Below are 16,527 nucleotides of genomic sequence, written 5' to 3' on the forward strand. Positions count from 1 at the left end.
AATGTAAAGGCTAAACTGGGGTTCCTTTACTCTGGCTAGGAACACAGAAAAATACCAAGCAGATATTGTCAAGAGGGCAAAGTTTCACAGAACTTTGGTGGCAAAAGATAAAAAATCAAGGAATTTGATCAACCTTTTCCAGTCTGTGACAGCCTGCCTGGGTCCCCAGGAGAGCTGATGGTGTTGGGGTGTGAGAGGAATGGTGGATTTGTCTTGACAAACAAACTGTGGGTCTGCTGGTAGATAAAACTAGTACTGAGAGATAAAAGAAACAATGGGAAGGATTCCACTGATTGGTGAATGGAAAAAGATATTTGCTTTTACAAATAAACTTTGGGGTTTCCTGATAAATGAAATTGGAGATTGAAAGATGAAAGAAACAATGGGGAAAACCCCTAAATTCCATAAGAATTAAAAATTAAAAGGGAGGGTTATACATTAGAGGGAAAATCCCTGGTGTCAGGCATTTTGGGAAGTCTGTACCTCTCAAGTACCTCAGTCAATGGGGAAAGAGAAAAGGGAAACATGGCTGGGAAATTGGGATAAGAAGGAGGCTGCATCCTGCAAATATTGGAGAGACCCCAGGGCAATGTCCCACGGCCTCTCCCTTTATTTGAAAAAAGAAAAAGGATTCCTTTTTTTGGACATAAACCTCTGATGTTTGTGGGTTGATTTTCCCAACAGGTGTGACTGTAAAGTGCAGCAGGAACTCTCTGTGGGGTCTGTCTGCTGCACATGCTGGGATGGACGGGGCTGGAGAAGGAGGGGGACAGGCCTGGGGTGCCTGGCTGGGAGGAGCTGGGATGGGGATGGAAGGGCAGGTGAGTATGTGAAAAATTCACATTATATGAGTGCCTTTTCGCAAATAATAAATGGAATATTATATCTGTTATGTTAAAAAATTATACTGCATTAATAATTTTCAGTAGTGTGTTCTTAAAAACATCAATCACTTGTTTTTAAAATTTTAAAGGTTTAATAGTAACAAAAGAGTTATAGAAATAGTAATAGAATTAGAGTAATGATAATTTAAACAATTTGAATTAAGAGAATATGAGACAATAAAAACAAAGAGTTTTTCTGGGCAGTACAAGCCCGAAAAAGGACCCACGTTAACAGAGGATTAACCCTTAAAAACAACAGCCTGTTGCATATTCATACACCTCACCCATGGTGCATAAATTCCATTCAAACACAGGATTGTGTCTGGTCATGTCAACTTCTTCCTCTGAGTCCTGACAGCGCCTTTGAGGCACAAAGAAGTTCCGTTTCTTCTGATAAGAGGGCAAGAAATTCTTTTTCTCTGAAAGATTGAGGTGTCCTGTGGCTGCTAGCTCGCTGCAAGTCCTTTCTTTAAAAAAAGTATCCTACATAGCATAGTTTCTATTTTAACATTTTTTTATACCCTAAAACTATATTTAACACTCTACGTAAGAGAATTAATGCAGCATTACTTTTTAACACAACACATATAATATTCATTTTAATATTTGCTAACAGGCAATCATAAAATACGCATTTTTCACATGTGTTAAATATAGTTTTAGGGTACAACATAATATTAAAATAAAAACTATACAATGGAAGATACTTTTTCTCACTACCTCAAGAAATTCGTCACACAGAATTTTAACAGCACCAAAATCCCCAAGAGGTCTCCTTATAGGAAAAGACAAATTTTATTCGGCCTCCTTCTCGTCTTTGAGGTGCCAAGAGGATTAAGGAAGAAAGTTGACAATAACCAGAGAAATCCCTAGTTGGAAAGGAATGTATGCATCATGTATGAGATATATGAATACGCAACAGGCTGTTGCTTTTATGGGTTAATCCTTTGTTAGCGAGCCATGCTTTCAAGAGGAAAGCATCCAAACATTTGTAATTCTTTCCTTTTATTATCCTAAATCTGTCCAAATTCTTATTGCTCTAATTAGTATTACTATTTTTATAACCATTTGATTACCATTAAACTTTTAAAACTTTTAAAACAAGTCATTGGGGTTTTTCACAGGGGAGATCTGAGATGACCAGTTTTGCTGTTAGTTTCCCTTCCTCCCCTTCTTCTTCTCCCTCCCCAGAGAAGCTGTGGCTGCCCCTGGATCCCTGGCAGTGTCCAAGGCCAGGCTGGACGGGACTTGGAGCACCCGGGGACAGTGGAAGTTGTCCCTGCCCATGGCAGAGGGGGCACGGGATGGGCTTTAGGGTCTCTTCCCACACGGAATCCATGAGGGCTTAGGGAGATGAGAGTGGTACAGGGATACCTTTGAGCCCTCTCTGGTACCTGAAGGAGACCCGAGAGAGACTTCTTAGCGGGGCTGGAGTGCCAGGACACGGAGAATCGCTCCACGCTGAGCCAGACCAGGCCTGGATGTGTTTTTGGGATCTCTTTTCCCGCTTTTCTGGCTCCCCTCACGCCTGGGGCCCTCCCGGCCGCCAGGCGGCGCCATCGCGGCGGGGCGGGGTGCGGTGACGTCACTGCCACGCCGGGTGGGCCGATGCGGCGGCGGCGGCCCCGGGAGCAGCGGGAACGGCCCCGGGAACAGCGGGAACGGCGGCACCGGGAGCGCCGGTAGCACTGCGAACGGCGGCAGCGGCAACAGCGGAGCGCCAGCATGGAGTACGTGAGCCCCGAGCAGCTCGCCGGCTTCAGCAAGTACAAGGTAGCGGCGCTGACGGGGGCCGGGCTCGGGGCCTGGCGCCGTGAGGGGGGCGCTGAGGGGCGGCCGGGGCTGGGAGGGGAGGTTGGGGTGCACGGAGGAGGGGAGGCTGCAGTGGGGCATGGAGCCGGGGTGGGATCTCCGGAGGGGCTGTAGGGAGAGCCGGGGTGTGGGGAGGGGAGATGGAGGGAATCCCGGGGCTTGGGACGGAGGGATGGGCCGCAGTGAAACCCGAGATTTAAAGGGAGTGAGGGGGAAGTGTAGGGCGGTGCGAGTGTTGGGAGGGTCTGCAGTGAGATCTGGGGTTTTGGGGTAGGGGGGTTTCCAGCGGTGTGCGGGGTTTTGGGGGACTGCAGTGAGACCCCAAACCCACGCGGAAGGAGTGGGAGGTGCAGTGAGCCGCAGGGTTTGGTGGCTTTGCAGTGACACGCAGGGGCTTGGGGACAGGGGGTTGGTGCTGCAGTGAGACCGGGGATGGTGGCAGGGGACTGCAGGGGAACCTGGAGTTTGGGAACAGGACATTGCAGGGAAACCTGGGGTTTGGGGTGAGGCTCCAGCGAGATGTTTCAGGGTACAGAGAGCTCTGCAGTGGAACCCCAGTTTGGGGGGGTTGCAGGGAAACACAGGGTTTGGGGGGATGGCTGGAGTGAAACCCGAGGTTTGTGGGTTGGGAGGCTGCAGAGAGACCCGGGGTTGTGTGGCAGAGGAATTGCAGTGAGTGAGAGCTGGGATTTGGGGGGCTGTGGGTGCAGCAAGGAGCAGTGTGGTGAAGGTGGGACCGTGTGTGACCTGGGACCCCTCCTTGCTGGAATGATCAGGGTGTGACTGGGACCTTCTCCTCCTCCTGGGCTGGGGTCCAGAGAGGCCTTCAGGGAGCACAGCTCCTCCTGGAGCCATCCGTGGGTGCTGGGGTGGCCAGGACTTGCTCACAGTCCTCTTGCACCCTGGTGAGGTGGAGGAAAGTGGATTTGGGAGAGTGACTTGGGATGATGTGTCAGGGTGCACGAGATTCCCTGTGGAAGGCTGGCTGTGTGGGGATTCATCAGGAAAATGTCTGTGTGTTTAGAAAGGCAGGGAACGACTGTGGGTTTGTGTGGGTGCTGGAGAAAGGTAATCAAAACACTCAGCTGTGGGCCAGGCCTCCCAAAGGGACTGGTTTGGCTCCTGCAAAGACAGTTCTTTTGCTCCAAGAGGGAGACTGTTGGATGTTCAGCCTGTTTCCTGTCCTGCTGGAGGGATTGGTGGGGTTGCTGCTGTCCCTCTCAGCACCTGTGCAGGGACGAGGGGGTCTCCAACTTCAATACCCATCTGGATCATGTGGCAGGGACCAAAACTGCTGCCAGGTTATTTCCTGAAGGCACCTCTGACAGAAATGCTGCTGCAGTTGAATCAGGGAGCAGAACCCTGAAAGGTACCCAGGGTGAGGAGGGAAGTCCCATGCAGCACAGAAGCATCAGCCACTCCCTGTCCCCAGTCAGGCACTGGTGGGGTGCTCTCTGGCCTTGCTTTGGGGACACAGGGCTGGAATGTGGGAGCAGGGCTGTGATGGAGCTGTGTCCCAAGGACAGGAGGAGCTTTTCCCCAGAGCATGTGGCTTTACTGAGTCAGTAGAGACTTGGACAGGAGTGGGTGGGTTCATTTAGTGCTCCAAGAGCACCATCTGAGCTCCACTCATGTCTGCCCTGCTGCCTTCCTTGCTTGCTCCGTGTCTTGTTTCCTTGGGGAGCTTTCTTCCTGGCTATTTTAGCCTTGGGAAAGTGGCTGATCCAGCACAAATCCCGGTACTGGGTCACGTATTCCAGCCTTGATTTGGGCATTGAGGCTTGGCATGCTCTGCCCTTTGCAGCTTCCAAAGCTGGGTTACCTTGTCAGGCTCACAAATGGGGCTGGGAGGGACCTTAAAGCTCATCCAGTGCCACCCCCTGCCATGGGCAGGGAGACCTTCCACTGTCCCAGGTTGCTCCAAGTCCAATCCAGCCTGGTCTGGAACACTTGCAGGGATCCAGGGGCAGCCACAGCTTCTCTGGGCACCCTGTGCCAGGGCCTGGCTATGCCTCAGCCTCTGAGCTGTGCCTGTAGAAGCTCTCTGGCCTCACAGCATCAATTTGGAGAAAAGACAGTGGATTTGAGGGGGTGTGGAGTAGGCAGCATGTCCCCAGCAAGGAAGGAGCCTGTCCTTGGAGAGGAGCTGGTGTCCCTGGAGCTGAGAGAGCAGGAGCAGAGGAGCTTCATGCAGGATGATCCCCAGCCCTCTCCAGCCCTGGCTGGGTCACTCGTGCCATGGAGTCAGGAGTGCAGATGGTTTCAGTTTGCAGTGTGCACGTTCCTGCAGGCTGGGGGTGAGGCAGGAGTGTGCTCCTGCTGTCCCAGGCTGGCAGGGGCAGAGAGGGAACGGTTCTCTGGCTGCTCCTGAAGGGACACTGAGGAGCTCCTGAGCCTGAGGAAGCCGTGCAGCACAAGGTGCAGTGCAGGGAGGGGGGGGTCATGGTTCAATGGTGCCAGAGAAGATTTCCTGGGTGTGCTGTGCCAGCAGCTGGACGCGAGCCCAGGTGTGCCAGAAGCCACTGTCCCCTGGGCTGTGCCAGCTCTGGGGTGGCAGCAGGGCCAGGGCAGTGCCTGTCCCCTGTGCTGGCACTGCTGGGGCACCTCCAGTGCTGGGGACAGCTCTGGGCCCCTCCTGACAGGAGAGACCTGGAGGGGCTGGAGCGTGTCCAGGGAAGGGAACAGAGCTGGGAAGGGAATGGAGCCCCAGGAGAGGCTGAGGGAGCTGGGAAGGGGCTCAGCCTGGAGAAAAGGAGGCTCAGGAGGGACCTTGTGGCTCTGCACAACTCACTGACAGGAGGGGACAGCCAGGGGGGGTTGGGCTCTGCTCCCAGGGAACAGGGACAGGACAAGGGGAAATGGCCTCAGGCTGGGCCAGGGCAGGCTCAGGTTGGACATCAGGAGGAATTTCCCCATGGAGAGGTTGCTCAGGCCTTGGCAAGGGCTGATCAGGAACATGATGGAATCTCCTACATGGGGGTGTCCAAGGAATGCCTGGACATGGCACTCAGTGCTCTGGGCTGGGGACAAGGTGGGGATCAGTCACAGACTGGACCCAAGGATCTGGGAGGTCTTTTGCAACCTCAGTGATCCTCTCATTCTGTGCCTGTAACACTCCTGCAGCAGGGAATTCTTTGGCTGGAGGAAATATCCCTCTGGAGACAGGCTCAGCTAAACTGGGAACAGAGGGACCAGATCCATGCTCTGTAGGTGATGTGTCCAGTCCTGCCTGGCAGCTGCTGAGGCTTCCTCTGTGGCCGGACAAATGCCAGCTGTGTCTGCTGCAGCTCTTGTGACTTGTCAGCCTAGCCCAGGTGATGGCTGGCCCTGGTAGGCTGGAGGTCTCAGTATCCAAACTCCAGTGCTTGTTTTGAGGCCATGGAGCAGGATCTGTGTGTCCACATGCCAAGGGAAAAGCAATCTAGGCACCCTGCTCAGGTTGGGTGCTGAATGTCCTCTGCCAAACCCCAAGGCTCTGTTACTGTCAGGTGTGGGGTGTCCCCTGCCAAGAAAGCTGCAGCCAGACACTTCTCTTTCTGAGTGGAAACTTGCAGCTGCATGCCAGAGGTCAAGTTCTTAACAGCTGTCTGTAGATGGCCTTGTGGCCACCTTCGGGGCAACCTCCTTCTGTAAATGTGTGGGAGAGAGGGAAATGGGGCCCTTGGGGGTGTTCACAGAGGTGTCTGTTCTGCTTTGCTTCCTCTGCTGGAGAGGGACTTTGGACATGGGTCCAGAGGGACAGGACCCAGGGAATGGCTTCCCACTGCCAGAGGGCAGGGCTGGATGGGATCTTGGGATTTAAGAATTGTTCCCTGGCAGGATGGGCAGGCCCTGGCACAGGGTGCCCAGAGCAGCTGTGGCTGCCCCTGGATCCCTGGCAGTGCCCAAGGCCCGACTGGACATTGGGACTAGGAGCACCCTGTGACAGTGGAAGGTGTCTCTGCCATGGTGTGGGTGGCACTGGATGGCCGTTAAGGTCCCTTCCCATCCAAACCATTCTGGGATTTGATGATTCTAAGTGAGGACGCAGCTCTGCAGCTTCACGTGTCCTTGGCAGTTGCAGCCAGCTCTGATGGTTTGTCCCTGTCTTTCTGTATTCCAGTCACGTGCCCTGCCTTCTCTGTAGCCTTCTCTCTCCCAGCCTTGTCTGAGCTGCTTGTGATTCTATGTTGTCCAGCTCTACCCCAAGGGATCCTGTCCTCTGCTGGTGTCTCTGGTGTGATGGAGCCACTGGTGACAATTCCAGGGGCTGTGATCCCTGTGTGCCTCTTTGGTCCAGGTCCTGTAGGAGCAGGGAAGGTGCTGGAGTGACAAGTGTTGTGCAAGAGGCTCTGGCTGTATGTGAGTGTCTGCTCCCCTGGTTTCCTCCCAGTGTGAGCTGGGTGGAAGTAAAAGTACGAGGCTTTGCCATGATGCCACGTGGGGCTCAGGCATTCCTGGGATCTTATCCTCAGGGATCTTGGTCTGGGGCAAATGCCAGCAAAGGAGGAGGTGGGAATGCCACTCCTTATCTGAGGCACAGGAGGAATGGAGAGGGAAGGTGATGACATGTGTCATGTTTGAGTCCAAAGGTGGACCATGCTGGTGGTTCACTCCAGCAGCTTCTGGAACCACCATGAGTTCAGCAAGGGAAACTGAAATGAAGCTTTGGAAGGACCTTTTATAGCAAAGCTGCTGCTCCAAAAACCCTCAAACCCTTCCATTCTGTGTCCTTGTGTCTGAGCAGGAGCTGATGGGGGCATTAAGGGACCTAAAGATGCCCTTTGAAATGCTGTTTATTAGAGCTGACACTCTAAGGAGGGAAAAGTATGGACATTACATCCATTTAAATGGTGGGAATCCTGGGTGGGGGAGCAGCAAATGGGCCTCTGATCCATGGTATTGGCAGGTCACATCTGTAGAAAATCCTTCGCACATTCGGTTAGTCAAGTTGTTAAAGAATTTTCTTACTGGGAAACAACTCTATTCCTCATTCCCAGTGTTAGATGGAAAGGATGTTCAGAGGAGAGCTTGGAGACCTGGGGCACTGAATGCACCCAAGGGTCAGGCTTCAGGGATTGCAATTTATTGTGGAAATCATTTTCCTTCTGGATGCTCTCTTCCCTTTCCTGCACCCTTCTTCCAGATGGGAACCCAGCTGCTGGTCCCATCTGTGCCCTGAAGAAGAGGGTGCTCTGCTCCTCAACCAGAAATCCCATTCCTCCAGACTTGGAGTGCCACGGGGAGCAGGGCTGTGCAGATGCTGGGCTGTGGGAAGCAGATGGCTGGAAGCTGTTCCTGGCAGGATTCTCTAGGCTGCTCTGCAAACAGGAGCCCTGAAGAGATCTCTGCAGGGTGTTCAGAAACACCGATGGCAGCTCAGACCTACGGAACAACAACACTGGGAGCAAGGGAAGCAGGAAGGGAAGCTGCTGGGCTGTGGCCCTGAGGCTCAAGGCCGCATTGATTAAAGGCCACCCCTCAGCCTGCCAGCTCTGCTTCTCCATAGCAGGAAGGGTGAGAAGGAGGGGAAGCCTTTGAGCCCAGCTCTGGAATCACTTAACTCCTTCCCCAAGGGCTCTTTTAATTGCTCTGAGACAGCTGGGTGTGTGCCTGCCTTTAAACACATGCAGCTTCCCAAGGTGCTGTCTGGCACCTGCTGAGCACCTCCTAGACTCTGCAATTTCCAAATTAGATGTTTTCTTCTTTCTTCTCCCTTTCTGTTGGTACGGTTCAGGGGTTTGAACCACTGCCCAGCTTAGCGTGTCCCTTGCAGCTCTCGTGGTCTGAAAAGTGCCATGGTTGGAGGAGACAGCAGCAGTGCTTATGGATTAACTGGGAGCGACTCAGCTCACGAGCCTTGGCTGAGCTTTTCCCCTGTGCTAAGCAATGAGATGAGGGGAAGGGATTTATGCTGCTTTCTAGGGACACTTCTGACGTGCTGGAAGGTTTTGATGAGTGATGAGCTGGTGCCACTCCCGGGACTTGCTCTGGCTGTGTTTACATCTCTTCAACCAGAGCAGCCCTGAAATTGCTGCTGAGGTGCTGCTGGTTTCTGAGCAGTGGCCTTTGCTCTACAGGGTGTCAAAGGTACTGGACCATGGTTTGGTGGGGGATTCCCAAACTTGCCTGTTTTAGCCACACAGTTGTGGTGATGAAACTCTTTGTGGTCAGGACCTACTGCATCTTCAGTCCCCAGTGGGTCCTGCAGGGTTTTCAGGAGGAACTTCAAACCTTTGTGGGTTTTTGTATGAGACAATGACTCGCCCAGGCACAGGCAGCTTGTGGCTGTATTGGCTGCCACAAGCTCCCCTGGACACTTCCAGGGATGGAGCAGCCACAGCTTCTCTGGGCATCCTGCACCAGGACCTCACCACCCTCCCAGGGAATATTCCTTTCCAGTATCCATCCATCCCTCTCCTCTGGCAGTGGAAGCCATTCCCTGGGTCCTGTCCCTCCATGCCTTGTCCCCAGTCCCTCTGCAGCTCTCCTGGAGCTCTCCCTGGATCCTTCTCCTCTCCAGGTGAGCACCCCCAGCTCTCCCAGCCTGGCTCCAGCCCTGGAGCAGCTCTGGGGCCTCCTCTGTGTTCTTTCCAACAGCTCCAGGTCCTTGTGCTGTTGGAATCCCCAGGGCTGGGGCAGCTCTGCAGGTGGGCTCTCACCTGAGCACAGGGGCAGAATCCCCCCTCCCCTGCTGCCCACACTGGGGATCAGCCCAGGACTGGGGGCTTCCAGGTGTCAGCACACACAGCCAGGTGCTGTCCATCTTCCTGCATTCCTTGTCCTGTCCCACAGCAGGAGCCCTCTGGGCTCTTCCCTTGGGGTGCAGGCAAAGGACACAGCTCCTGCTGTGCCCATCTGCCTGCTGCACACATCCTGCATCCTCGGGCCCACCTGAAGCACAAGGTTGCTGTTCCCAGCTGGTGGCTGGGGACATCAGCTAAAAGCAGGTGCTTTTCTCATGGATGTGAGCCCAGTGGAGCAGCAGGAAGCTGCATTGCCAATCCCAGCTGTCAGTGTGGGCACAGAAGTGCCATGATGAGCAGCCTCAGGCCTGTGGAGAGGAAGGAGCAGTTGAAGTGGTGACAAGTGCTAAGCCTGCTGGTGCCTTTGGCTGTGTAGCTTTTCCAGCACTCTCTTCTTGGCTTAAAGAGCAGATCTGGGTCCCAGCTCATACCTTGAGTGTTGCAAGGTGTGCAGAGCTATCACTTAAACAGAGCGTGGGCTGCTTGTCGGCCCATCTTGGTGCTCTTTAATTGCACTGAAAGTTTGCTGCAATGTTTACTGGTGTCTGTTGTGTCTTGGCTACAGGGAATTCCATCAGAAAAGTTATTCATTGCTAATGAACAGCAAGTCTTTGGCTGTCCAGAGGGTTTGGAACAGAACTGGGAGGGCATTGTGGAAATTCAAGTGTCGCTTCCCGTGGCTGCCTCCAAAAGTAGCCACATTACAAGGGTTTGTGTCAGTGACCTGACTCCCTCTGCTCCAGATCTTGCACAAAGCTGGATGTAAAGTGTGGGGTTTTTCCTTTTAATTGTGAATTTCTTCTTTGTTTCAAGGCAGGATGAGAGAGAGGCAGAAATGTGCTTTGCAAAAAAAAGTTAAACCTTTGCAAAACGTTGAAACTTGGGGGTAGCATTGCCCCTGCTTCCCTGCAGTGCCTGGCTTTACCTGGAATCATCTCCTGATGTGTTTGGGCTTGTGGCTTCCTTGAATAGAAAAGTTCAACTTGATTTCTTTTTCTAGGGATTTTAAGAAATTCTGTTTTCTTCCACTGACTTGTGCATTATCACAGAATCCCAGACTGGTTTGGATGGGAAGTGACTTTAAGATCATTTAATTCCAATGCCTTGCCAGGGGCAGGGACACCTTCCACTATCCCAGGGTGCTCCCAGCCCCATCCAGCCTGGCCTTGGGCACTTCCAGGGATCCAGGGGTAGCCACCCCTTCTCTGGGCACCCTATGCCAGAGCCTGCCCATCCTCAAAGGGAATAATTCCTTCCTAAGGCCTAATCTAAACTCACCCTCCTTCTGCTTAAGGCCATTCCCCCTGCCCTGTTCTCGTGGTGGGTTGGGATCAAATTCAGTTCTCCAGAGGGGCTGAAGTCTTGCCAGTGTTTGATCTCCCTGGAGTCTCATGGCCTCTGTGAGGGGCATCCCAACCCGGAGGTGCCAGAGCAGCTCACTGTCCCTGCAGGAAGCAGATTTTGGGAATATGCCCTTGGGGAGAGCACAGGGCTGTGGAAGCTTGGGGGTGGTGAGAGACTGTTGCCTTCTCTGCTGTCACTGCCTTGCTCTCCTGGTCCCTCCTGTTCTCTTTGGGCACACAGAGCTGGTCTGATCCCCCTCTCAGGTATGTCCCCCCTGTTTTTTTGAAGCCCAAACCAGCTCTGGCAACATAGGAAATTCTTCTGGCTGTCCCAGTGTTACTGTAACAAGTTTCCTTTTCCTGCATTTTTGACTCTGCCTTTTTTTCCCCTCCCCCAAATCACTGCTCTGATCCCTCCAATGCCACTCCAGAGCTTCATTGCTGACTGATCCTCTGCTACCTGCATCCCTGAAGGTTCATCATTCCCAGCCCTGAGCTCACCATCTGTGCAGCCCTGTGCAGCTGATCACCTCCCACTGCAGCAGAAGCAGTGGTGACCCATATTCATGGATATTTGATGCTCCCAAGCAGAGAGAGCTCCTGGATGCAGCAGGAATTGGCAGGCTGCTTGCCAAAGCCTGCCATCCACATCAAGTGTTGATGTATCCATGGGCAAATGACTTCCCCTGCACCAGCACAAGGGTGGGATGGGGTCAGGACCTGGTCAGCTCTGTCCCGCCCCGGGGTGATTCCAGTGCCAGGACAGAGCCACAGCCTGCTGGAGCTGCTCTGCTGGAGGGAGACACTGCACTGAATTCTACCCTGTGAGGGTGGGCAGGCCCTGGCACAGGGTGCCCAGAGCAGCTGGGGCTGCCCCTGGATCCCTGGCAGTGCCCAAGGCCAGGGCTTGGAGCGCCCTGGGCTAGTGGAAGGTGTCTCTGCCATGGCAGGGGGTGGCACTGGATGAGCTTTAAGGTCCATTCAATCCAAAGCAATCTGGGATTCCATGAATCTCCCAGCTGATGTCTGAGAAGCAAGACTGTGAATATCAGAGTGTGTTGGCAGGGCAGGAATGTGGTTTTCCCAATGAATTAGCATGTGCTTTGGGGGCAAGGGAGGCTTCTGCTGAGTGTGGCAGTTCCTTATTGAGGAGTGGGGCTCTGGCCTTGCTGGGACCTTGCAGGTATTCACTCCTGGGCTCCTGCCAATGAGAGAGTAATTCTCTGCTGTAATTCTTCTAGGCAGCTTTGAGAAGAGAAGGTTGGATCCTGGGGCAGCTCTGGTCCCCTCCTGACAGGAGAGACCTGGAGGGGCTGGAGCGTGTCCAGGGAAGGGAACAGAGCTGGGAAGGGAATGGAGCCCCAGGAGAGGCTGAGGGAGCTGGGAAGGGGCTCAGGCTGGAGAAAAGGAGGCTCAGGGGAGACCTTGTGGCTCTGCACAACTCCCTGTCAGGAGGGGACAGCTAGAGGACAGGGACAGGACAAGGGGAAATATCCTCAAGCTGTGCCAGAGCAGGCTCAGGTTGGATATTGGGAACAATTCCTTCCTGGAAAAGACTGTCCATCCCTTGCACAGCTGCCCAGAATAGTGCTGAAGTCTCCATCGCTGGAGGGATTTAAAAGCCCTGTGGATGTGGCACCAGGGGACATGGGGCAGTGGTGATCTTGGCAGTACCAGAGGATGGTTTGACTTGATGTTTGAAGAGAACTTTTCCAGCCTCAGTGATTCTATGACAACGTGCTGTGTTTTGGAGCATCTTTCATTGCTGGATGTCTGAACCCTGCACAGTGCCACCCAGGCAGGAGGAGGGACATGCTGAAGCTGCAACTGGGACACACAGCCAGGACATCCACATCCTTCCTGCAGCTTCCAGACCCATGGGCTCATGTGGTGGGTGCAGCTGTGCACTGCCAACGCTTTCCCTTCTGGTGCCAGCTGAGAAGTGACCTTGGAAAAGGCAAACAGGGCTCGAGTTAATCAGTACCATTAAAGGGCGAGGTGACTCCTCACACGCTGGCCAAGGATGGGCATAGGGCAAACGTGCCTTGTTTTGCCTGGCACAGCTCTGCTCGCTTCCATTTGCTGGGATTGGTTGAGTTTTCTGCCTCCTGCCTTATCTTGAGCCTGAGGGGAGAAGGTTCTTAGCCTTGTGCCCTCTTTGTATTTAAGGAGATTTGTAGGGAGCAGCTTTGTGGACTTGCTGGAGCTGCTCTTCTGAGTGCCCTGATCCTGCCTGGAGCAAGATGGGATGTACAAATCCATCTTTGTTTGCTGTCCTCAGCACAGGTGCCACCAGTGCTGTGCTGCCCCAGCCCACCTGGGTGTCACACTCCAACACTGCTGGCCCAGACAGTGGTGATGGTGTGAATCCCACCAAGCACATAGTGGGATTTTTGGCATGTCCTCTGGCAGGACCAGGAGCTGGACCTGGTGACCCATGTGGGTCCCTCCCAGCTCAGGATTCTCCAGGGTTCTGTGGCAGTGCTTGGGCTGCTGCTGGCTCTGGGTAACCAGATTACATCAAAACAGAATTGTTTTTTCCGGGACAGGAAGACCATTAGTAGAATCTGGGCTATAAATCTGTATTTTTTTCCTCTTTGGACACATAATTGGATCTCCCAGAGGTGTCCTGGTTGCAGGATTAATGTTGGGTTGAAGCCATACAAGCCATTTGTGTCTATAAATCCCATAACGACGCCAGCCAGCTTGTTTGCAATGGCACCACAGCCACCAGGCCTGTCCCCAGCTCTCGGGGTGCTTGTGGCTCCTTGGAGCCATCCTGGCATGGACAGGAGGCTCCTGTGTGCTGCCAGTGATTGTTGCTGCTGGTTTTGTTCTTTCCCTGAGGAGTTCTGACCCCAATCCCAAGGGAGCTGTCTGGGCTGGTTGGCTCCTCCCTGCAGCCTTGAGGAGAAGCTGTGTCTGTGAGCACGGAGCTATTTTAGAGCAGGGCTATTTGCAAATGCCTGGCTGCTTTGGGAAGGAGACTGGGATGTATGAAATTCCTTCTGGGCACTTCTCCTTTTCCTTTAACCTTCTTTCTCTGAAAAAGGAGCAAAGGGGCAGAAATCCAGAGTCCAGGCTGGTGGGAATCATTGGTCATGATAGAAGAATGATTTATAGAGGGATGTGAGTCACTAGACCAGTGTGTGGAGGTCCAAAATGCAGAAGGTGACACTGATTTCCAGTGAGGATGAGGTGAGGGAATGATAGAGCCAGTGCCTGGCTCAAACACTGCTGGGTTTGGGGCTTCATAAGTGAAGAGGTGGAAAGGACAACTTTATTAATGTTTGTAAGGAAGACCCCGACAAGGAAAAGCAGCTGGAGAAGGCTGGGCCTGGCCAAGATGCTCTTGGGATCTGCCCCTGAAGGTGCCTGGCAGCTCATTGGTATTCTGGGAGCAGCTGTCCCCGGCAGGCAGCCATGTCCTGGCTGTCCAGAGTGCTGTCCCCAAGGGTGGCAGCCAACCTGGCACCAGAGCCAGTCCTGGTTCTGTCCCTGTGCCCCAGGGTGTCCCCAGAGTGGGCACAGTGTGGCTGGCCTTGCTCAGCACACAGAGAAGTGTCCTGGCTGGAGCCTGGCAGGAGCTGGGGGGCATAGGAAGGATCCAAAGCTGTGGGAGAGAATCCAGAGGGGCACAGACCCAATGGGGAAGGGTCTGGAGGGGCCACCCAGGGAGTGCCTGAGGGCACTTGACTTGTTCAGCTGGAGAAGAGACTGAGAGGGGAGCTCATGGATGTCAACAACTTCCTCCTGAGGGGCAGCTCTGATCTCTGTGACAGGGACAGGACCCCAGGGAACCGCTGGAGCTGTGCCAGGGAGGTTTAGGTTGGGTATTGTGAAAGGTTCTTCCCCCAGAGAGAACTGGGCACTGCCCAGGCTCCCCAGGGAATGGGCATGGCTCCGAGGCTGCCAGAGCTCCAGGAGTGTTTGCACAGCACTACCAGGGATGCACAGGGTGGGATTGTTGGGGGTCTGTGCAGGGACAGCATGATCCCTGTGGGTCCCTTCCAACCCAGGATATTCCATGGTTCCATGGTTGCATCAGCAAACCTCTGCAGAGCAGCTGCCCTTTCTCCAAGAAACTGCTCTTGCCAGCTCTTTGAGTTCTGCAAGCAAGGTGGGAACATGTGTGGCCATGGGGAAAAGCTGTTTATTAAATATTATCCCCAGTTCTTGCAAGGAGAGAGGAAAACTTCCCAAGCCATGAGCCTGGTGAAATTTCCCTGAGGTACCTTCCAAGCACAGGCACGGAGGCTCTGGAGCTCTTCCCCTGCCTCACTCCAAGCCTTACATCTGTTTTCTTGTTCCAAGCTGTTTTGGGGATAATGAGATTAAATCAGTCTCTCCTCCTCCCCTAACTGGTGCTTCAAATCCTATTATCTTGTAAAGCATTTGGAATTCTGCCCCCCAAATTTGCATTAAGCTGAGATGGAAATTCCTTGTGGCTTAGAGTTGCCTCCATACGGCTTTGGGGTTTGTTGCTTCTTGCTCTGCTGCTCCTGTGGGGACACAACCTCTGGGGCTGAATCCCAGGGAGATGGACTTACCCTGCACAGGGAGGGCAGGGAAGGGCTGGGAGGGGGTACAGAAATCCTTGCCAAGGATGGCATTGACCCAGGTGGGAGCAAATGTTGTAAGGTGGGACCTCAGCAAGACCCATCTTGGTCCCTTATCCCTTCTTGGTCCCGGTGTGTTTCTTGGGGGGTGTTGCTTTGCCCTTTCCCACCACTTCTCTGCTTCCAGGGAAAAGTGGGGAATGCAGACAAGGAGAGGAACAGGTTGGAGCAATCCATGGGTGCCCAGACAGGGGCTGGTTCAAGGTCATGGGCTGGGTGGGGGGAATACCTGGAGCTGCTCTTTGCTGAGGGGTTTCCTTTTACCAACCAAACCAAATGTGGTACCTGTTGGAATGAGTCCAGAGGAGGCCACAGAGCTGCTCCAAGGGCTGGAGCCCCTCTGCTCTGGAGCCAGGCTGGGAGAGCTGGGAGTGCTCACCTGGAGAGGAGAAGGATCCAGGGAGAGCTCAGAGCCCCTTGCAGGGCCTGAAGGGGCTCCAGGAAAGCTGCAGAGGGACTGGGGACAAGGCAGGGAGGGACAGGATATGGGGAATGGCTTCAAAGTGGAAAACGGGATTTGGGTGGGATATTGGGAAGGAATTCTTGGCTGTGAGGGGGTGAGGTCCTGGCACAGGGTGCCCAGAGCAGCTGTGGCTGCCCCTGGATCCCTGGCAGTGCCCATGGCCAGGTTGGGCCTTGGTCCCCCATCAGGTTGGATCCCCCTGGGGCTGGGAGCAGCCTGGGACAGTAGGAGGTGTCCCTGCCCATGGCAGGGGCTGGCACTGGAGTTTCTGGAAGGTCCCTTCCCACACAAACCACTCTGGGATTCTGTGGTTGGGATTGGACTTGGGCAGATGGCTGTGCTGGAGCTGGGGGTGCTGTTCCAAGCAGGTTCTGCCCAGCCCAGCACTGGGCATGTGAGCCCAGGAGTTTGGTAGCCTGTAGAATTATTGTTGGGATTCTTATCAAAGTGTTCCTGGGAGAAGAGGACTTTAGCCAGGGTAATCTGTGTTTGGAAGGGGCTGTGAGAGCAGATAATGGCTGATGCTGCTCTCGGGAGCCAAGTGATGTCAAATTTTAACTTTCTATCTGGAAGTTGTTTCATGCCTTGTCTAGATCTTTGATTTTTATTTCTATTTTTATTTCCCCCACCACAAACACACCCTGAGAGCTCCAAATATTGTGAAAGTGAGGGGGTGAGGGG

General features: G+C 53.8%; 1 protein-coding gene across 2 annotated transcripts in view; it reads left to right on the top strand.

Annotated features, from left to right (window-relative positions):
- Positions 1-2,496: 2,496 nt before the first annotated feature.
- SELENOI (selenoprotein I) overlaps positions 2,497-16,527 on the top strand; it is a gene marked incomplete at its 3' end in the record, with an annotated part of 29,704 nt that continues 15,673 nt past the window's right edge. For both annotated transcript variants that reach the window (XM_084202447.1, XM_084202448.1), the window contains exon 1: positions 2,497-2,657. In XM_084202447.1, coding sequence (XP_084058573.1) covers positions 2,610-2,657 — 48 coding nt within the window. In that variant the 5' untranslated portion in view covers positions 2,497-2,609. The remainder of the gene's footprint in view (positions 2,658-16,527) is intronic.

The sequence above is a fragment of the Fringilla coelebs genome (assembly GCF_963513975.1).
Source record: "Fringilla coelebs genome assembly, chromosome: 3".
NCBI lineage: Eukaryota > Metazoa > Chordata > Aves > Passeriformes > Fringillidae > Fringilla > Fringilla coelebs.